General features: G+C 41.1%; 1 protein-coding gene across 4 annotated transcripts in view; it reads right to left on the minus strand.

Annotated features, from left to right (window-relative positions):
* Positions 1 to 137: 137 nt before the first annotated feature.
* The window catches only part of mast3a (microtubule associated serine/threonine kinase 3a), a 34,296-nt gene continuing 15,504 nt past the window's right edge, over positions 138 to 18,929 (minus strand). For all 4 annotated transcript variants that reach the window (XM_086072496.1, XM_086072495.1, XM_086072493.1 and 1 more), the window contains 22 exons: positions 17,873 to 18,030; positions 16,214 to 16,289; positions 15,895 to 16,104; positions 14,087 to 14,188; positions 13,631 to 13,763; positions 13,072 to 13,157; positions 12,823 to 12,908; positions 12,427 to 12,635; positions 12,209 to 12,347; positions 11,958 to 12,090; positions 11,719 to 11,884; positions 11,484 to 11,585; positions 11,264 to 11,386; positions 11,051 to 11,160; positions 10,041 to 10,219; positions 9,296 to 9,417; positions 9,022 to 9,210; positions 7,191 to 7,414; positions 6,914 to 7,036; positions 6,701 to 6,837; positions 6,363 to 6,547; positions 138 to 5,080 (listed from right to left, as the gene is read on the minus strand). In XM_086072496.1, coding sequence (XP_085928622.1) covers positions 4,266 to 5,080; positions 6,363 to 6,547; positions 6,701 to 6,837; positions 6,914 to 7,036; positions 7,191 to 7,414; positions 9,022 to 9,210; positions 9,296 to 9,417; positions 10,041 to 10,219; positions 11,051 to 11,160; positions 11,264 to 11,386; positions 11,484 to 11,585; positions 11,719 to 11,884; positions 11,958 to 12,090; positions 12,209 to 12,347; positions 12,427 to 12,635; positions 12,823 to 12,908; positions 13,072 to 13,157; positions 13,631 to 13,763; positions 14,087 to 14,188; positions 15,895 to 16,104; positions 16,214 to 16,289; positions 17,873 to 18,030 — 3,807 coding nt within the window. In that variant the 3' untranslated portion in view covers positions 138 to 4,265. The remainder of the gene's footprint in view (positions 5,081 to 6,362; positions 6,548 to 6,700; positions 6,838 to 6,913; positions 7,037 to 7,190; positions 7,415 to 9,021; positions 9,211 to 9,295; positions 9,418 to 10,040; positions 10,220 to 11,050; positions 11,161 to 11,263; positions 11,387 to 11,483; positions 11,586 to 11,718; positions 11,885 to 11,957; positions 12,091 to 12,208; positions 12,348 to 12,426; positions 12,636 to 12,822; positions 12,909 to 13,071; positions 13,158 to 13,630; positions 13,764 to 14,086; positions 14,189 to 15,894; positions 16,105 to 16,213; positions 16,290 to 17,872; positions 18,031 to 18,929) is intronic.

Consider the following 18,929-nt stretch of genomic DNA (forward strand, 5'->3'; position numbering starts at 1 on the left):
ACATACAGTATGCAAATTGTAATCCATCTGACCCAATCCAATAGTTTCGGCTACCGGTACTTTACCCACTTTATTTTGTAGCAACCTGGTTGTCTGTGTTACTGGTAAAAAAATATATTCAACACATTACAAATGTGTGCTTTTTTTGGTGAATATTTTATTTCAAGCACTGTTAAGACAAAAAAAAAAAAAAAACAGACATACATTGACATCAGTCTGAACAAGATCCCCACATAGTAGGAACTTCACAAGATCCAGTTGTCATGGAGACCAGGGGATTGGTTTGGGGAAGTACATGAAAAACACACAACAATTGGGAAAGGAGGACAGATGACAGTTGAACACCATCAGATTTTTTTTTCCCCACTGGGTGGAGTGATGTGTTGGTATGCTAATCTGCTCAATTTAAAACAAGGAATTCAAAAACAAACAAAATATGACCACACAAATAAAACCCGTTCACTGCCATAGACGCCTGCAGACGTCATATATCCATTCGAACTGGGCTGGCAGTGAAAGAGTTAAAGGTTACGGATGTTAGCGGTTATAAAATAAGATACAAAATCCTGAAAGCATACCAAAATGTATCCAACACATGAGCTTCAAACCTCATGTGCTTTTGCTTTCAACAAAGAAATAGCTTCCACGAGCTGAATAAAATCCTGCAAATAGGCACAAAAAAAAAATGTGGGAATAATGTAGTGGAATGTAAAGCATGCACAATCCTTTGAGGTTGATCTTAAGAGAAGATTAGGAACCTGCCACTTTAGTTGCACTCAACTCACTTTACAGGCCAACGATCCTTACAAGGTCACTTTCAAAAAACACCACCGACAGCTGTTTTAAGGTCCACCATTGTTTATACAATACACATCAACAGCGTGGTTTAGTACTACTGCAACAACACCGCTTCCTTATGCGCATATATAGTTAAAAAAAAAAAGTTCTATTCTTTACTTCCTCCATTCAGAATTTCTAATCTAACTACGCGAGTACATTTTTTAAAAAATAATAATTTAACAAACACACGTACACATTTTTGCAGTAAACATTCATTTATATTACACGCCCAAAAATAGCAAAGAAAATTTGCTTGAACTTTTTGGGGGGGGATTCACTGTACAGTTTTTTTTTTTCTCGTGCGAGATTACACCAGATACGACTCGTTTATAAGGAGACGGACGTGACAGGTAGTTTAAGGTGTGTTGAGGACAGGCACACGAAAACGGTGCAAAAAAAACAAACAAAAAAAACACACCATGACCATCCTGCTACGGACACACTTTTCAGCGCGCATGCGTTATGTACAACAGAACCGCTCATGTATGTTTGAGCATTTGTTCCAAGGTGGAGCCACCTTAAGGTCCATGTACTAGTAGAACACTTTGTCTTCACTAAAACTATTCAGTACGGTAGTAGAACAGTCTTACTAGTGAGTTTTTCCACCATAGTGCCACTTTTGGCTCATTACTCTCTAAAAACAGTTGGGTAAAAAAAATAAAAAATGATTGGGGTCAAAAAGGGACCAAGACGCTACTTGGGTCAATTTGACCCAACGTTCTAGGTTGTTTTAAAAATTCAGTTATACTAGTGCGTTAATATCTTATTAAGTCATTCACTGCCATTGACGGCTATAGACGTCAAAAATTCATTTAAACTATTTTTTATTAGTTTCACTTTTTCCCCCCCATTATTGTTAACAAGAGTATGAAAACCTAGGAAAAAAATGTATTGTACATGTAGAACAGATGTAAAATTCGTAATTAATCTTGAGTTAACTAGTAAAGTCATGTGATTAATTCCAATTAAAAATTGTAATCGCCTGATGCCCCTAATAAAAAAAAAGATAAGATTATTAAAAATTAGGGGCGTCAGACGATTAAATTTTTTTATTTTAATTAATCACAAATTTTATATCTGTCCTAAATGTACAATAAAAAAAATCTAGGTTTTCATACTCTTGTTAACAAAAGTGAAAAAAAATGTGAAACCAATAGAAATAGTTCAAATGAATTTTTGACGTCTATAGTCGTCAATGGCAGTGAATGAGTTAAGGAGACGCACTGAGTGTACGTACTACAGACCTTAAATATGAAATAAATGCCAAAACCTCTTTCCTTAGGGTCCATGTACTAGTACACGTTTAGATCTACTAGGACAACTGGATTACTCTTGAGGCAAACCTGTGCACTACTTTAATAGTAGTACTATAGTACGCAAATGACTATTAGCGCAACAAGGAGTGCAACACATGCGCACTAGTAGTACAGCACAGAACTTCACTAGTAAAATTTAATTGCGTACTTAGCCAACAGAGAGACTAGTAGTAGGGGGGAGAAGTCCTATTAAGACTCGTTCTATTAGTGTGCTGAATTGTCAGTACACGGGCGTCAAGCTGGATAGCAAAGATATGGAAGAAAATAAATGCTCAACAAGCTTTCCATACAAGTGTATGTTTTTTTTATTTATGGCTAACCTTGCTTTGGCACCAATGATTGGCTTTCAAGTGTGATCCTCATGTCAAGTAGTGATGAGAACCAATAACGTGAGCGGCTTCCTCTTGAGAAGCAGCACAAAACGGGAGTTTTTTTTTTATAGTTGCATTCAAATGCAAAACAAAAGCCCAAAAAGTCCCCAACAAAAAAAAAAGTATAATAATCGCACATTTTATGTATTTACACTTTTTTGACAGCAAACACTCACTAAAGCGTCCCAGGCCATTTTTGCAACAAAACAACATATGAGAAAGTTATTAAATATGCATCTTCATTTAAAATACAAATATTTACAAAATAGAATTTGCCATTGGTGACAGTGTTTTCGGATCAAGCGACAAGGGAGTGAAACAAAATAGGCAGTCATGTTTATATAAACGGCATTGAAGGATGCGCATTTTACCGAGAAACATCCATTTTCAAACTTGTGACGGGACTTGATCACAGTTGTCTGACGACGTGCGGCCGCCTCAAAATGAACATACACTGTAGTTCGTTCTCACAAAAAGGTTCAGAGCTGCTGGGCTTTTGAGTGAAATTTCTGGATGGACATAAAATGCACCTGTCTAAACCTTTAACTGCGTATGTCCAATGTTCAATGATTTTGCACAAATTGTTCTCTAACAAGGGGCCGAACTGGAAAAATCACAACATCTTCAAGGAGGCCCAATTCTACACCTTTCTTTGACTTTTCCAGTCTAAAATCAAGATGACTATCATTTCTGGACAGTTGGGTGTGCCCACCTTGGCCAACAGGAGGCAGTATAATAATGTACAGTCATGCAGACGTAAAAAAAACAATAGACTTCTACTGTGACTCAGTAAGACACTAATTTTAGTAAAGAATACATGCTTGTGAATGTGTTTCTCCGCCATTTGTGTTCAAATATCTGCTGCTTCTGAAACACGGGCTATCAATGGCGCTTTTCACAGTTTGTTAGCATCAACTCTTTCACTGCCATTGACGGCTATAGACGTCAAAAATTTATTTGAACTATTTCTATTAGTTTGACATTTTTTCCTACTTCTGTTAACAAGAGTATGAAAACCTAGATTTTTTTTTTTTTTACATTTAGAACAGATATACATTTTGTGATTAATCGTGAGTTAGACTAGTGAAGTCATGCGATTAATAACGATTACAATTTTAAATTTGTTGACGCCCCTGATCTTTAATAATCTTTTCTTAAGAATAATATTAAAAATAAAAAAAGTACATTAAAAAAATTTAAGAAAAGATTAGATTACAATCTTTAATCGTAATTAATCGCATGACTTCACTAGTTAACTCACGATTAATCACAAATTTTATATCTGTTCTAATACAAAAAAAATCTAGGTTTTTATACTCTTGTTAACAAAAGTTGAGAAAAATGTTAAACTAATAGAAATAGTTCAAATGAATCTTTTACATCTATAGCCGTCAATGGCAGTGAATGAGTTAAGCTAAGAAGACTTTGTCATAAGGCAAAGTATGCTGTTCTAAATGCACAAGAAATAGTCTTTTGTTTTATATTTAGTTTAACAGGCGTGTTGTTATGTTCAGCCCCAACTCAGACGACCTTGTAAATGTTGTGAATTTTGCCATTCAGCTCCTGGTTTTGCAAGTTGTGCAAAAAGGACAGAAACAAGCAACATTTGGACATGTGCATTCAAAAGTTTAAAGATGGTACAATGGGTGAAGGTCACCCTGAAAATGCACCCAAAAGCTGTCACTCCCATGAGAAACTAACCGGTTGGTACTTTAGATCCCTTGTGAGGTGACTAAATCTAAAACGGTTCTTTATCTTTAGCCTTGGCTTTCTGCTGTGCTGCCGTTTCCTGTGTCGTTTTTCCTCCCACCTTCAGCTTGGAGTCCGACTGGGCCGAGCTGACCCAGGAAGCCTTGAACGTCTTGGGTTGAGCGACGGGAAGCGCGGCCTCCCTCTCGTCCAAATCGTCAAAACTCACTTCCTGCACGGCCTCCTGCTTCTTGAAGGAGTCCCGGCGCTCGGACAGAGCCAGCTTCCTCATCACCACCACATCGGACGAGTGGTGGTTACCGCCGCGGTGTTGCGGCGAGGCAGCGGAGCGGTGGTGCTCGTTGCCTCCGATGACCAGCCCGTGGCGGCCGTGTTCGCCCACGCAGACGAACCCGGTGGCGCCGTCCTCCTCCGCGTCCTCGCCCTCAGACAGAGGCACCTCCATGGTATGGCGGCGGGTGCTGTAGGCTTTCCTCTCACAGTGATACCCGCCGGTTGCTTTGTCACCAGTCAGCTTCTCTGCTGACTGGACTCTCTTGAGGAGCGGCGAGCGCGGCGGCTCGGCGCTGCGGGGACGCACGGAATGGCGGGCGATAGTGGGAGGGGAGAGTGTTTTACCGTGAAAACCCTGTAATGACTTTGGGTGGCTGGGAAGGCAGGAGGGAGAGCACTGAGGCGACAGAGGCTGGGGAGGTGGGATGCAGGCCAGCGGGGACGGCGGGATGCTGCTGGTGGACTTGCAGCGACCGGCTTTCGTGTAGCGGCCCAGGACGTGGAGGGAGCTGGGACGAGCCTGAGGGACTGGTGAGTTAGGGGAGCTGGAGCAGGGAGAGGAACTTGAATCTGTGTGACGAGAAGGGACAAGAAGTAACCTTTTCAATATAGCACCGGGACAAGAGCCCAGCGGTGAATAGTGGAAAAACCATGAGTAATTGGCTTCCCACTAAAAATGCTAATAATTGCCTTCGCTTACAGGTCTGGACACTCCATAATCAACAATAATAGCTTTGTGTTCAACTAAACAGGCTAATATTTCATAACGAGTAAGTAAATAAAGACAACAAAAATGCCACTTTTTGTGACTTTTTTTTTTGGGTGGTGGCCACTGACATTTTTGATTTTTCTAATGTAATCTATTAATTTATTGAATGGGGAAGTCAAGCAACCCAAACATTTTCTTTAAAATGTGTTCTATGCAGCCCCACTAGTCTACACAAAGTATTCTGATAATATTGCATTTGTGAAATACGAGTTAAGCAGCAAAATCCCCCCGTTTTGACCCATCTTTGACATTTTGTCATTTGCTGTCGACAGGAAATGACATCACAGTTGCTCAGGGCTCAGGTAATGACCAATCACTGGCCGCTTCCAGATGGTAATGACCAATCACGGCTCACTTGTTTTCTAAATCTGAGCCGTGATAGGTTGTTACATGAGCCCTGACCTTAATTTTCAGTCGACAACAAGTGGCAAAATGTCTGTCCCAGGTGGAGATTGCTGCTTAGCTCAAATTCCACAAGCGCAATATTAATCAGAATGTCATGCAAAGAAAATGTTTGGGTTGACTTCCCTTTTAACTGACTTGGCAAAAAAAAAAAAAAAAAAAGTTAGTAAACGCTACCACCTATAACCACCAAAAAAATATAAAAAATTGTTTTGCCTCTCAGACAGTCTTGAAAAATTTGCATTATCTTTTGTGTATTGCGTCCAGCAGTTTCTATCAATATCAGAAAGCGGCCAGTTTGCCACTTACTGTCAAGTGAAAATGACATCACAGTTGCTCAGGTAACAACCAATCACAGCACCGCTTCAGAAAACAGGTGAGTTGCGATTGTTCGTTGCCTGAGCCCTGATCAACTGTGATGTCATCTTCAATCGACAGCAAGTGGAAAAATGGCCGTCCCCTGTGATGGATAAAAATGGCTGGATTTTGCTTCATAACTCGTATTCCACAAATGTAATAATAATCAGAATGTTATGTTTAGACTAGTAGGGTCACATATACCATATTATTGTCAAGAAGTGTTTAAGGTTGACTTCCCCTTTAAAGATATTTTGATACAATTCTTGCAAATTGATATGTGGTGTAACCTAAAACAATCTGGGTCAAAGCAATCCATCTCACCTCCAGAGTGGTCAGGAGCAGGGGAGCGGCAGGGAGTGGATGGGCCGGGGGAGAGAGACTGAGTGGGGGAGCCCGAAAGGCTGTCGCTCGATGACTGGTGGAATCCGGAAGAGAAGCTGCGACTGCTTTGCATCGGCGCAGGGGGCGTATGTTTGGACAGCTTCTTCAAGATGTTACGCCTTCGGCTGCATAGCAAAACAGTAAAGAGCAGAAGTAATGCTGGGCTTTTTGCACGTTAAATCACAAAACCAAAATTAAACTGAAGACAACAATTAGAATCCGAAAAATATGAAGCCAATGCTTTGTAAAAAAAATAATAATAATAAAACTCACTGTACCTGTCCTGCCCATCTCTCCTCTTGCTTTTCTTGCTGCGTCGAGCCATCTTCGCCTTGTAACTCGCCTTTCTGGCAGGGCCCACTTTGATGGAAGTGTTTTCCAAAGCAGTGGTCTGCAGGGTCACCCGGTTGCCACTCTGTTGAGAACATACCTTTCAGTATGAAGCTAAGAGAGGATTAGCAATAATAATCCATTTGAGTTTCATCCCATACCTTAAGCAGAAGCTCTACCACTTCAGTGTGGACAAGACCCTGTACAGATTCCCCATTGACATGAGTGATGAGGTCACCGGCCCTCAAACCTGCCTCGTGCGCCGGGCTGCCCTCCTCCACACACTGAACACACGCAAACAGCAGTTTTAGCTATGCTGACATTTCTTGACATTTATTTAACAATAAATGCCCCAAAAAAAGGACACAAAAAACCCAAAGATGACTCAAGTTTGACATCGGTACAATTATCATTACGACCGCAGGGCCAGACACATACCCAGACCATGTGGTGAACTGTGTAGACGTCGCTGTCCCCCATGTAGACTCTGATCGCTCGCAAAGCAAAGCCAAACCTCTTCCCAGAGCTGTGGATGACCACTGGAGGCCTGAGGCAGCTGATGTTGATGGAAAGATCCCGGCTGGGCGACGAGTCTCTGGACGAGGGGTTGGACGACAGCGACAAAGATGACTTGGGGCTGGAAGGAGGACCCGCTGAGTCATCTGGATGGGGAGCATATTTGAAAAGGTCATTCATGCCGCTCCTCACGGGAGTCTTCATGGATAAATGCACCTGGGCTATTGTGGTTGCGTGCTAAATGGCCAAAACAACTAAACTAATTCCCTTGATATGTCAAGACAGCAAAAGCAAAAATGTATAACCTTATTATGAGGCAAGTTTGTAAATAGAGCACAGGCTTAATTAGAAAAGATCCAAATCGATTTAATGTTCAAACTCTACATAGTGTTACTTACAAATGTGAAATAATTTGTAGGGAATAAAATCGAATATTTGTTGAGACCTATTACGCGACATCTTAAACATTTCTTGACAATAATATGTTATATGTGACTTCACTATTCACTACTATATTACATTTGTGGAATATGAGTTATGTAGCAAAATCCAGCTGTTTTTAGCCATCTCAAGTGGCGGCCATTTTGCCATTTGCTGTCGGCTGAAGATGACATCACAGTTGCTCAGGGCTCAGGCAACGATCAATCACATCTCACCTGTTTTCCGAATCCGAGCTGTGATTGGTTGTTACCTGAGACCTGAGCAATTGTGATGTCATTTTCACTCTACAGCAAGTGGCAAAATGGCCACCCCCCTTCTTTAAAATGAACAAAGATTTTGTCAGGTAACTTTGCAAGATATGTTATGCTCTGGAATGTAATGTTGTGTTGAATTGTGTTAATAAAAGCATATAAAAAAAAGGGGGGCAAAAAAATGTCACCCTCTAAGATGGATAAAAACGGCTGGATTTTACTGCTTAACTCATATTCCACTACACGCAATAGCAAGCTGGGAGGACATATTATTTGTCAAGAATTTTTGTTTTGGGTTGACTTCCCCTTTAATGTTGGTCATTATGGTGGTACTGGTGTAAAACGTTGGCAAACCATTGCTGTAAATCACATGTGTCAGAGTCCGGTCCCCGAGGTCCAGAGTCTTAAATGTTTCCGAGGTTTCTGTACTCCAACACACCTGATTCAATGATCAGGATCATTATCAGGCTCCTGCAGAGCTTGCTGATAAGCTTAAAATGTGAATCAGCTGGGTTGAAAGTGGGAAAACTCTAAAACAGTGGTTTCTCAACCGCGGTCCTCGAATACCCCTATCCAGTCTGTTTTCCATGTCTCCCACAGCCAACACAGGTGTTTCAAACGATCAGCTAATTAGCGAGCTCTGAATCAAGCCTGATAACGATCCTCAGCCGTGTTGGCTAGGTGAGACATTAAAAACAGGCTGGATAGGGGTACTTGAGGACCGGGGTTGAGAACCAGTTATCTAAAACATGCAGGACTCAGGCCCTCGAGGAGCGGATTTTGACACCACTGCTGTAAATAGATCAGGGATTAAACTCTGACCAAAACGTGTGCATTACTGCCAACTACAGGACATAATCGCGTTTGGTCTTGATGGCTCCTGCCATTGTAGTTCAGTATTGTATACATTGCCTAGCAACGGTCTGTAGAGGGCACTATAAACATGAACCATAAAAGCAGACAGAACCTCCATCATTTTAGCTCATTAGTGTCATCTTCTTTCCGTGCTATACGAATAAGGCATTCTTCAAATTGTAGAAAGGAAATTATTATCCGTGCACCTGGGGTAATAATGAGGGAAAGTCCAGAGACTGAGGCAGACTTGGGGACTTTTCCAGCTGGAGGCCTGGGTTTTTCTGGGGTGTCCAGTTGGTGGGCGATGCGTCTGGACGCGCCTCTGCGGAATGACGGCCTGGTGCCTGTGCTGTTGCTACGCAGACGAATGCGCCGCAGATTGGAGACCATGCCGTCTACAAAAACAAAGCAAAGGAGTAAGGCATCCGGTCCTTTTGGAGTTGAAAATAACAGGACACGCGATTGCTTTCCCAGGCTTACCCTCCTCTTCGGCAGCGATGGCAAAGCGAGGCATCATGTCGAGGCTCTGAGTGCTGTTTAATACCAGTGGGCTCGCACTGCGCTCTGACTGGGAAGAACTGGACGAAGCACGAGGACGCAAACTGCGAGGGAAATGCACACAGAATTTATTTTAAGAATCTGTTTCACTGGTAGATTGGGGGGATAGTGAAAATGGTAACCAAGGCTAACAGAAACAACAACAACGAGTGGAAACAGCCCAAAACAGTTAGCGCAGTTTGCAATTTATTTTCGTAAATGGCCACTGGTTTCATGCGTGGTCGTGGTCGCATTTGGTAACATTCATTTTCAAAACACGGGCCTGAGGTCATGACTCATCATTTAATGTTCTGAAATGCCAAAACCTTTAGGGAAAGTGCAGTCAGTTACTCCTGAACTTTGAACAGTTTGTGCTCACTGACCACATTAAAATATAGAAAAAAGACCTAACCACTGGGACATCACACACACTGGTATGTGGACTCCTTTTTTTAAAGACGAAAGTTTGGCATTTTGGCTGTCGCCATATCCTGATTTTTTGCAGCTGGAGGTGGCCATATTTGGACGTGAGGGTGGAGTCCAAACTTGCCACTGTGCTATTGACTTGTCAATCATTACGGAGTCGTGCCCTACAACATACCAATGTTATTCTTATATATGTAACAGGTGGGGGAAAAAAAGCTTTTAAAGTATCCCTGATTAATTTGATCTGTTTGAAAGCTCTCACCTCCCCCTGAGTCCATCTGTTCTGTCTCCGCTAGCCAAGTGCTTGTGTCCGTCACCAGGAGAAAAGGCGCCTCTGCCCTCCCATCGCTCGTCTTTCTCTTCGCTATGGCTCCGTTCTGAAGACGACAAGCTCTGGTTGGATGGCGTGGAGGTGGACAGGTGCTCTGTGCTGCTGTACACCTTCAGTAAGGAAGAAATATTCATTGGCTTTTAAACACAAAGAGATGTTTAGTCAGAAGTAAGGGTGCCAAAATGAGTGCGTTAATTTTGAGTTATTTTAAAGTTCCTTCCTTTGTCTTACAAGGTAAATATGCTATCTAGTGGCAGAACATTACCTCAACACAATATCACACTCATATTTTACTGTACAGTACTTTTTTTTTTTTTACTCTATACTATAAATTATTATAAAATTACTGTATCAATGACTAAAAGGTGCAGCCATATTTCTATTAGTCTAAACATTTTTTCCACTTTTATGTTAACAATAGTATGAACATTTTGAAAAAAATATTTTATTATACATTTAGAACAAATATACATTTTGCTATTAACTCATTCACTGCCATTGACGGCCTATTTGTATTAGTTTAACATTTTTTTCCACTTTTGTTAAAAATCTAGATGTTTTTATTGTACATTTAGTTTTGTACATAAAATTTGTGATTAATCGCGAGTTACCTAGTGAAGTCATGCGATTAATTACGAATAAAAACTTTAATAGCCTTACGCCTTGAATTTTTTATAATATATATATATATATATATATATATTTTTTTTTTAAATCAGTCATGTGATTAATTACAATTAAAAACATTTAATCGCCTCTTGCCCCTAATTTTTATTAATCTTTTTTCTAATGAATTTATGGCAGTGAATGAGTTAATTGTGAGTTAACTATTGAAGTCATGCGATTAATTATTAAATTTTTAATCGCCTGACACCCCTTATCGAAAGGAACACTGTAACCAGTAATAAAAATAGAAAAAAAAAAAAAAAAAAAAAACATACCTTGCTGAAGCGATGGGCCACAGAGGAGAACTGTCGCAGTTCAAGAGAGGATTCATCGTCATTAGTTTCATCATCGTCAGAACCTAGGTGAGAGTATCGCTCGGATCGGGCTGTAGGCGACAGTATCAATCATCAAATTTTAGCAGACTACAAAAAAAAAAAAAAAACGTTAAGTTGCTTAACCTATAGTATGCATCTATAAAATCCACCTACTGTCAAAATAACTGGTGTCCTCATCAGTCTCCAGTTGTGGTATGAACTCTGCTTTTTGCCTCAGAAGGCCATTCCAGTCAAGTCCCAGGAAGAACATGTGCACTTTCACCTCAGTGGTTCCACCTGAGGAGCATAAATGCCAATCTAACTAATGCTTCACCTCATACGATAACAGAAATCCTTCATTCAAGTCCGTTTTTTTTAAATCGCTGTCAGGTACCCGTTCCAAGGCGCTCGAGCGGACTCTGACGAAGTAATCTGGTGATAAGGTCTTGGGTGTCAGCTGGCAGAGCGTCGTCTCCCTCAGGCCATATAATGTCATCTGGACAAACAAGTAAACAATAGTGATTCACTGAAAGGTTCTAATGAAGACTGCGGTTAGTTAATGATGACTAATAAAACTTTCAAGATGGAAAAATCACCAGTTAACACATTGAAGTAAAGAATTAATTTACCGTTAACCACCTGACCAAAAAGCTGTTCAGGTGTGTCTCCAAAGAACGGCACGCAGCCCACAAGGAACTCATAAAGGATAATGCCCATAGCCCACCAATCTACAGGCTTCCCATAACCCTGCCGCAGGATCACCTCTGGAGCGATGTACTCTGGGGTACCGCACACCTGTGGAGTGAAAAGGTAAGCCATTAATGTTGAAGTTGATTTCAAGAAGTCAATAGAAAGGAAGGCGACATACCTGCTTGTCGATGAACTCTCTTGTGTCCTTCTCAATGTGGCCTTCATACAAATTGGTTGTCATGTTCATGAGGCCAATCTTTGACAGTCCAAAGTCTGTAAGCTTAATGTGTCCCATGGAGGTGATTAATAAACTACAAAAGGAAAGAAACAAAACAAATTTCATACTGTATTAAGTCTGACCCAACAAATTCAGATATAAAATGATGATGAAAGCTTTTAATAAGTCGCTGTTGTAGTTTGGGAGCTCACTTGTCAGGTTTGAGGTCTCTGTGTACGATGCCATAGTTGTGAAGGTATTCTAAAGCCAGGACAGTTTCCGCAAAATACATGCGCGCCATGTCCACAGGCAGAGGGCCGATGTTCTTCAATAGATTGGCACAATCCCCACCTTCCAGTAACAGGAGGCCAGAAAGACATGTATCAAATTGTGATCAAATAAGAAAGACAAAAAAGAAAAAGGACTCTACCTTCCACATATTCCATGACCATGCAGAGGTGCCGCCGTGTTTCAAAAGAGCAAAACATGGAGACCACAAATGGGTTTTCGGCAAAGGTGAGGATGTCTCGCTCCACAAACACCTGCTGGATCTGGTTTCTCAAAATCAGGTTCTGCCGGTTGATCTTCTTCATGGCGAAGCGTTGTCGGGTTTCCCTGTGACGGACTAGGAATACAGCTCTGCAAAAGGGACAGAGAGGCGTGCATGGGGTCGCATAGAAGAGCAGGAGCGTCGGGGGGGGGGGGGGGGGGGGGGTATAAAAAGAAGGAAAAGTAGAGGACGTCATCTTTCAACCTATTTATTCTGCTTATGTTCACAAAAGACATTCAGGTTGACGAATGCAAACAAAGAAATATTATCTCTCACCCATAGGCGCCGTTGCTAATTAGCTTAATTGTTTCAAAGTCACTCTCCAGTGGTTTCCTACGTGGGGGAGTGCAAACTGCACGGCTCTGAATCACAGTCAACACAACAGAAAAATAAGAGGAAACAGAATCTCTTAGGCCCGGTAAGCAAAAGCATTGTAATCATGTGAGATGTTTGTGATCTGTACGACTGCACGTTGTTTTCCTGAGCTCAACATTTACACGTTTTGCATGACTTTTTAGTTCCTACCTGCGTTGGCGTTGCCTCTCCAGACTCATCAGACTCTCTGCTGGCTGACCTGTGACCCGGGCTTGTTTGTTCCAGTTGGACCATCTCTGGAACCGCAGAATTAAAAGCAGAGCACATTTAAGATCACATTAAAATCATGAAAGTAGATCTGGAGGAGAAAAAAAAAAAGTTGCATTAGTCAAGGACCAGATTGTTAGTCAATAACATGAACATGGATCGTTAGTTCAAGAAAACAGTTCTCATGATGAAGGGTCTGTCACTGAGAAATAACGAGAGAAACAAAAGCAAAATTGAACATAGGTGGAACTGTAATTTAATGTCCTTTTCCCATATGAACAAATGTCAGCCAATTCTAAAACACGGGCAAGGGTAGCATGTAATTAATGTGCAAACCATAAAACCACCAGGTCCCAAGTGAGACTCCACCCAAGGAACTTGAATGTATGAAACAACCCAGTTGTGTGTATGAGTTCTAACCCAGACAAGAAAACAGGCATAACCGAGCCAAAAATAATAATAATAATAATAATAATAATAATAATACAAATCTGCATGGCACCTTCAAGAGGATCCCTGGTGAGGCCGAGCTGACTGACGATATATCTGGGAATATCAGTCTTGATCTCCTGGCTCACTTTGGCTTGACCTTCTGCAGTCTCTAAACGCTGGTAGAACTCCTCGGGATCAAACTCCTGAAAAAGACAAAACAAAAAGGTGGTGTTTTTGCTTCATTTCGTTTGACACAATTACCACAGTAGGCCTTTTGTATTCAAGCAAACGTGCAAAATGAAAGAAATTGCTTTTAACAAAAAAGCAGTGTTGAAAAGAAAAGCTAACCACAGCATAACCAAGAGCAAAACATCAGAATGCTTTCCCTCAGATCATTGCGAACATCAGCCAAGTGTTATTATTATTATCATCATCATCATCATTACTAGAGCACATCATCACACAGTGTTGTGACATCTGTATTTCAAGTATTTAGTTCAAGGCTTAAAAGAAGAACCGGCCTTACCAGACATTCCAGGAGCCGGGCAGGCCTGGAAATGATGATGAGGATCTTCTTCACTAGTTTTGTAATGGTGGTCACCTCCTCACTCTCCGAACGCTCATAAGCCTGATGTAGAAACAACAAATGACCTTCTTTACATCGTCTGTTCAAGGGATTGTGGCTTGTACTGAAATGTTTTGCATCAATCAGTAAATGTGCTTTGCTTTGTCAGGTTTATGAATAATAAAAAAGACTTGTAAACAGCATTTTCATTGTCTGCATATGTGTCTGCTTTTGAAGCCGTGTTTTGTTCCCATGATTTCAAACGTTGAAAATTGCGTAACTTCAATACCAAACAAACAGGTCCGTTTTGAAATGACTTCAATTACTTTGTGATGGAATGTGTCTCTCCCCATTTTATTTCTCCTGTCAACATATCAACACAGTTCAGTAGTTCACAGAGTTCAGTATGTCAAACAAATTTTAACACTGACAAACCTGGTTTTGGATCACTCCGTTGCTAATATGAACAAAAATGACATACTCGCGACTGCCACCTCTGGCCCAAAGCGTAACTGCAGCATCTGTGTCAGGCTCGTTCATGGTGCGCGTGCTAGTATGTGCACGATTTTAAAGCGACAGCCACAGTTGACAAAACGAAGACATGACTTCAAATGAGGTAAGAAAAACTCCGCCCCTCCCCAAAGAAACTGTGGAGTGTGCGCACGCTCTACTTTAAAAGGGAAGAGAAAAGCTGATAGGTGCAGTCACAGTAAAACAGTCAGGGCTCTTCGTACTCATCTGGGCATTGGTGGAGCATGCATGATGTAGAAAAAGCTTTAATATTGCCTTTTTAAACTGCACAATGCATCTTTAATGTGCAACCTATAGAAACACACATCAACATTTTTATTCATTTATATATGCAGATTGTTACATAGTAAATGTCTTGACACAGACAAAAGTGAGTTAACTTAAGTTACGGATTGTTCGATACTACTTATTTTCTGACAAACGCCACAAGAACACTGGCGTTGTCAGCGATACCAATACCATATACCGATACCACTAGTACCTTTGATACATAAAATTTCCCCCCCAAAAACAATGGCAGTTAAGTTTAAAGAAAGACAAATATATGCCAACATAGCATTTGTCCGTAAAATTGGATAAAGCCAACCCTGAAAATGTTTGGAGAAAACACGGTTAAGTGTCCTCCCGTGTGAATCAAGCTAAATGTGGCTTTTTTTATTTGTTATTTGTGTATTTGGGCCAATGCTGCTTTAGATGCCCACAAAGCTGATGTCTTGAGTGATGTCATACATGATGGATGGTTTGCGCTCTGTTTATTTTCATTACACTGAAGTTGACCCGGATCTGAACTTTGGCCTGTTTTATCGCCGCTTCTCCTCTCTCCTCCCCCCTCCTCTCCTGCTCAGAGATGGAGCTAGTGAGGCTATTGACCAACTCGGATAGGCATACTCTTATGGAACCCCTAATTGTACCACTTTTGGGGTGTCTAACTTTGGAGGTTGCACTGTGTATGGCTCATTTCTTCCCCTTAATCCTTCTAAACAAGCCTCTTAGGAAAAGACGCCCATGAGGGGAAAACTGCTCATATGTGGCTTATAGAATATGAATTGAATTAAAAGTGTTCTAGAAAGATTATGTAATGAATCATAGGGAGTTAAAGTACTCAATGTCCGACAGAGCAGTGTGAACTGGCACCACAAATGCACTGGCTGTTCTAGAAGGAACACTTAAATGGTAATAAGCAAAAAGTGTGGCAGATGCATGCGTGTTTCTAAGGCTCACACAGCAGGAGCATTTACCTCATGCAAAAGCTTCTCCAGCTTCTCCTGCAGCTCCACAAAGTACCGAGAGGTGACCAAGCCTTTTTGGGACTTGTCCAGGCAGTCCCGGACCAGTTCCACCAGCTGGTGCTGGATGAAGCCAAGCACACCGTCAGCCAGGGGCAGAGCAGTTTCAGGCGAACACTCTTCAATGATGTCTAGAAGTCGGCCCTCCATCTGCGCTGTTGCCTAGGAAAGTAACAACGGCGGAAGACTATTTAATATTGCGTTGAAAGGATAAAAAGTGAAGATTGATTAAAGGGGATATAGAAAAACGACAAATCAAGTTTCACTGTACCTTGGGAAAGCGTTCTTTATAGACATGATTCATCATGACAATTTCATTGTCAAATGTTCCACAGGTTCGTCCAGGGCTGGATGAGAAACAAGCAAATGTTGGAATAATAAAAACATCCTACCAAATCACTGGAGAAATCATCCATTTACAGATGCAACATATGAACAATACAGAATATTAAACCACTAAAACTGTTGAATGATTTCCTTTGTCATCATTTTAATTCAGGAAATGCTGTCCTGCCCCAATTGTCTGAGCAAGGCTTGATTACATGAGCTCCTTTCCAAGCTTTGGCAACAATGACTATCACAAGCACAGCCCATTTGAAAATGCCTCTAATGTGTTTCAGATCAGAATCTCATCTGCAGCAGTCATGAGCACATCTGTTGTGCGTGAAGGGGTTCAATTACAAGAAGGAACGTTTGCAACATGCCAGAGAAATCAACACACTGTCAACAACTATATTGAAAATAGCAACCCATAGCGCATCTTTACAATCCGACCCAGAGCAAGTACACATAACTTTTCTATTTCAGTAGAGTGGTTTAATAAGGTAGCATTGGTGATGGTTAACTGCTTGGGGACTTTATGAGGGCAACAACAAATGCTTTACAGGCTCTCTGGAACTATTTTTAAAGCCATCACTGACACTTGCCAGTACCCTATTTTAATTTGAAGCACGTGGAGTTAAATAAAATTGTCTTAGCAGCACCGTAATGTTGTGTCATGTTTTTCCCTCCGTACTATTGGACTATGACTAAACATTAGTTAATGTCCATGAATAAAGTTTGACGTCTGCTCATTTATCGCAATTTCGCAGGACACGACAAATGAAAAAGTTACAAATTTATTGTCTTGGGCTTTATTTTTATAATGAATTTGACATAATGTAGTCGGAAGTTATATCATTCACTATCAAACCAGTCAACTATATATAATAAACAGTATATAAAAAAGTAAATCTTGTCGCTGCTATTTGAAAAACACTTATGTCTATGTTTTTGAGATGTCTGCGTTCAGTTTCATCCCCAAAACATAAAAATGTAAAACGTGCCAGATATGGACATAAGTGTTTTTCACATAATAGTGAAGAAACGTAACATAAGAGAAATGAATGTAAATAAACGTATTCTACAAAGGGTAATTACTGTACAGTCTTGAGAGTGACTGGATTTGGAGTCGCTCCGGTGTGTTTGACGGTTGGTCCCATTCAAGAAAGTAGATCAGTGACTGTAGCTCTCTTGTCACTTTACTCACATGGCAGTGTATCTGACGTTTGCTAATATGTGACATTTTGGACCGCAACACAAAGGGAAAAAATACTTAAAAACTAATTGATGAGGTGATGATTCGTAACTTGAAAAATTAAGGTGGGGCACTTATTAGTCAATATACTAATGGCACAGGCTAAGAAAGAAACCGCAACATTTTGGTGGTTTGGTATGACCGCACACATTCATCATCATTTTGGAATTTCCCCTTAATGAAGGATGAAGGGATTAATGAAGTAGCTTTTCATCTCGATTATCTCCATAACGGGGGATTTTCTTGGGTCTCCGGCAAACATTTGGCTTTTTAACTCAGATCAGTGGTGCTCGATGAGAAAGGAATTACTAAACCGAAATCCTGACATAACTCAAGCAGCCGAATGGATGCTACCTGAGACTGCGCGAGCGGAGCCTGACAATGGGTGAAGTGTGTGGCCCTTCTTCATCCGCCACACTTTCCGTGCTCCGGAAATGTTTAAACAAAAAGTGGAGATCATCTTGAGTCGGCTGGAGAGGCAACTGGTGCAAGAGCTCCTGGGAAGAGGACGACTATGGAAGAAGAGCAGAGGAGGGAGGATAAGCAGGCTATGGCTTGAACAAAATTGAAAAAAAGACATTAATAACAGCGCTAGCGTCAGAGCATTTACTTTTCTTTTGTATAGACATGTTTATGAGGATAAGATAATAAACAGAAAGGGTTTTTAAAACAAAACATGAATTATCTTTTTGTTATCTTTGTCAGCCGGGACTGAGGAGTACGTGAGCTTAAGTGCTCTGTTCTGCAAAAGCGGGATTTTCATTTGGAGCTGCGTTACATCCCAAGGCAGGCAGCGCGGCTGTTATGTTGGCCATGTGTGCGCTCTTTTTCTCACTCCACGCCAAAATGTGTGACGTCCAGCCTGGAATTTATGAAAACTTCCATCTGGCTGGGTTCTTAATGGTAAAAGGGAAATGCAGGAAACACAGGAATGGAAGTGGAAAAAGACAGGGTGGTAACAAGACTGAAAATAGGTGATAGAAAGAGGAGGAGAAAGCCCGAGGAGGAAACTGGAGATGTTTCAGGCCAGAGCAGCATAAAGACCTCACTGAGAGGATCCCTGAAAGGGGCTTTGTGTGGGGAGGGCTGACCTCACCGTCTCTGAGCCATGTGGCCAACCATGCAAAATTACAGCCGTGACACAGGACCCGACTATTGTTTTACAGCCAACAGCAGTTTCAGTAACGAGTTCCAAGATAAAGTATCAAGACAGTCACCACCACAGAAACCAGACACAAAATCTTCATGGGTGGAACTCGCAAGCACTAAATTGCATCTGACTTTAACTTTTCCCAAAAGGATCAATTGATACTGCCCTTGATCATTTGTTTTGCCAGAAAAATACTCACTTGGCTTGAGTTAATTTTCCATTACAATAAAGAGCTGCACTAAATGCATTTTTTTTGTCATC

The sequence above is a fragment of the Leptonotus elevatus genome, chromosome 1 (genome assembly GCF_054856555.1).
Source record: "Leptonotus elevatus isolate MCC_2025b chromosome 1, RoL_Lele_1.0, whole genome shotgun sequence".
In the NCBI taxonomy this organism is placed as follows: domain Eukaryota; kingdom Metazoa; phylum Chordata; class Actinopteri; order Syngnathiformes; family Syngnathidae; genus Leptonotus; species Leptonotus elevatus.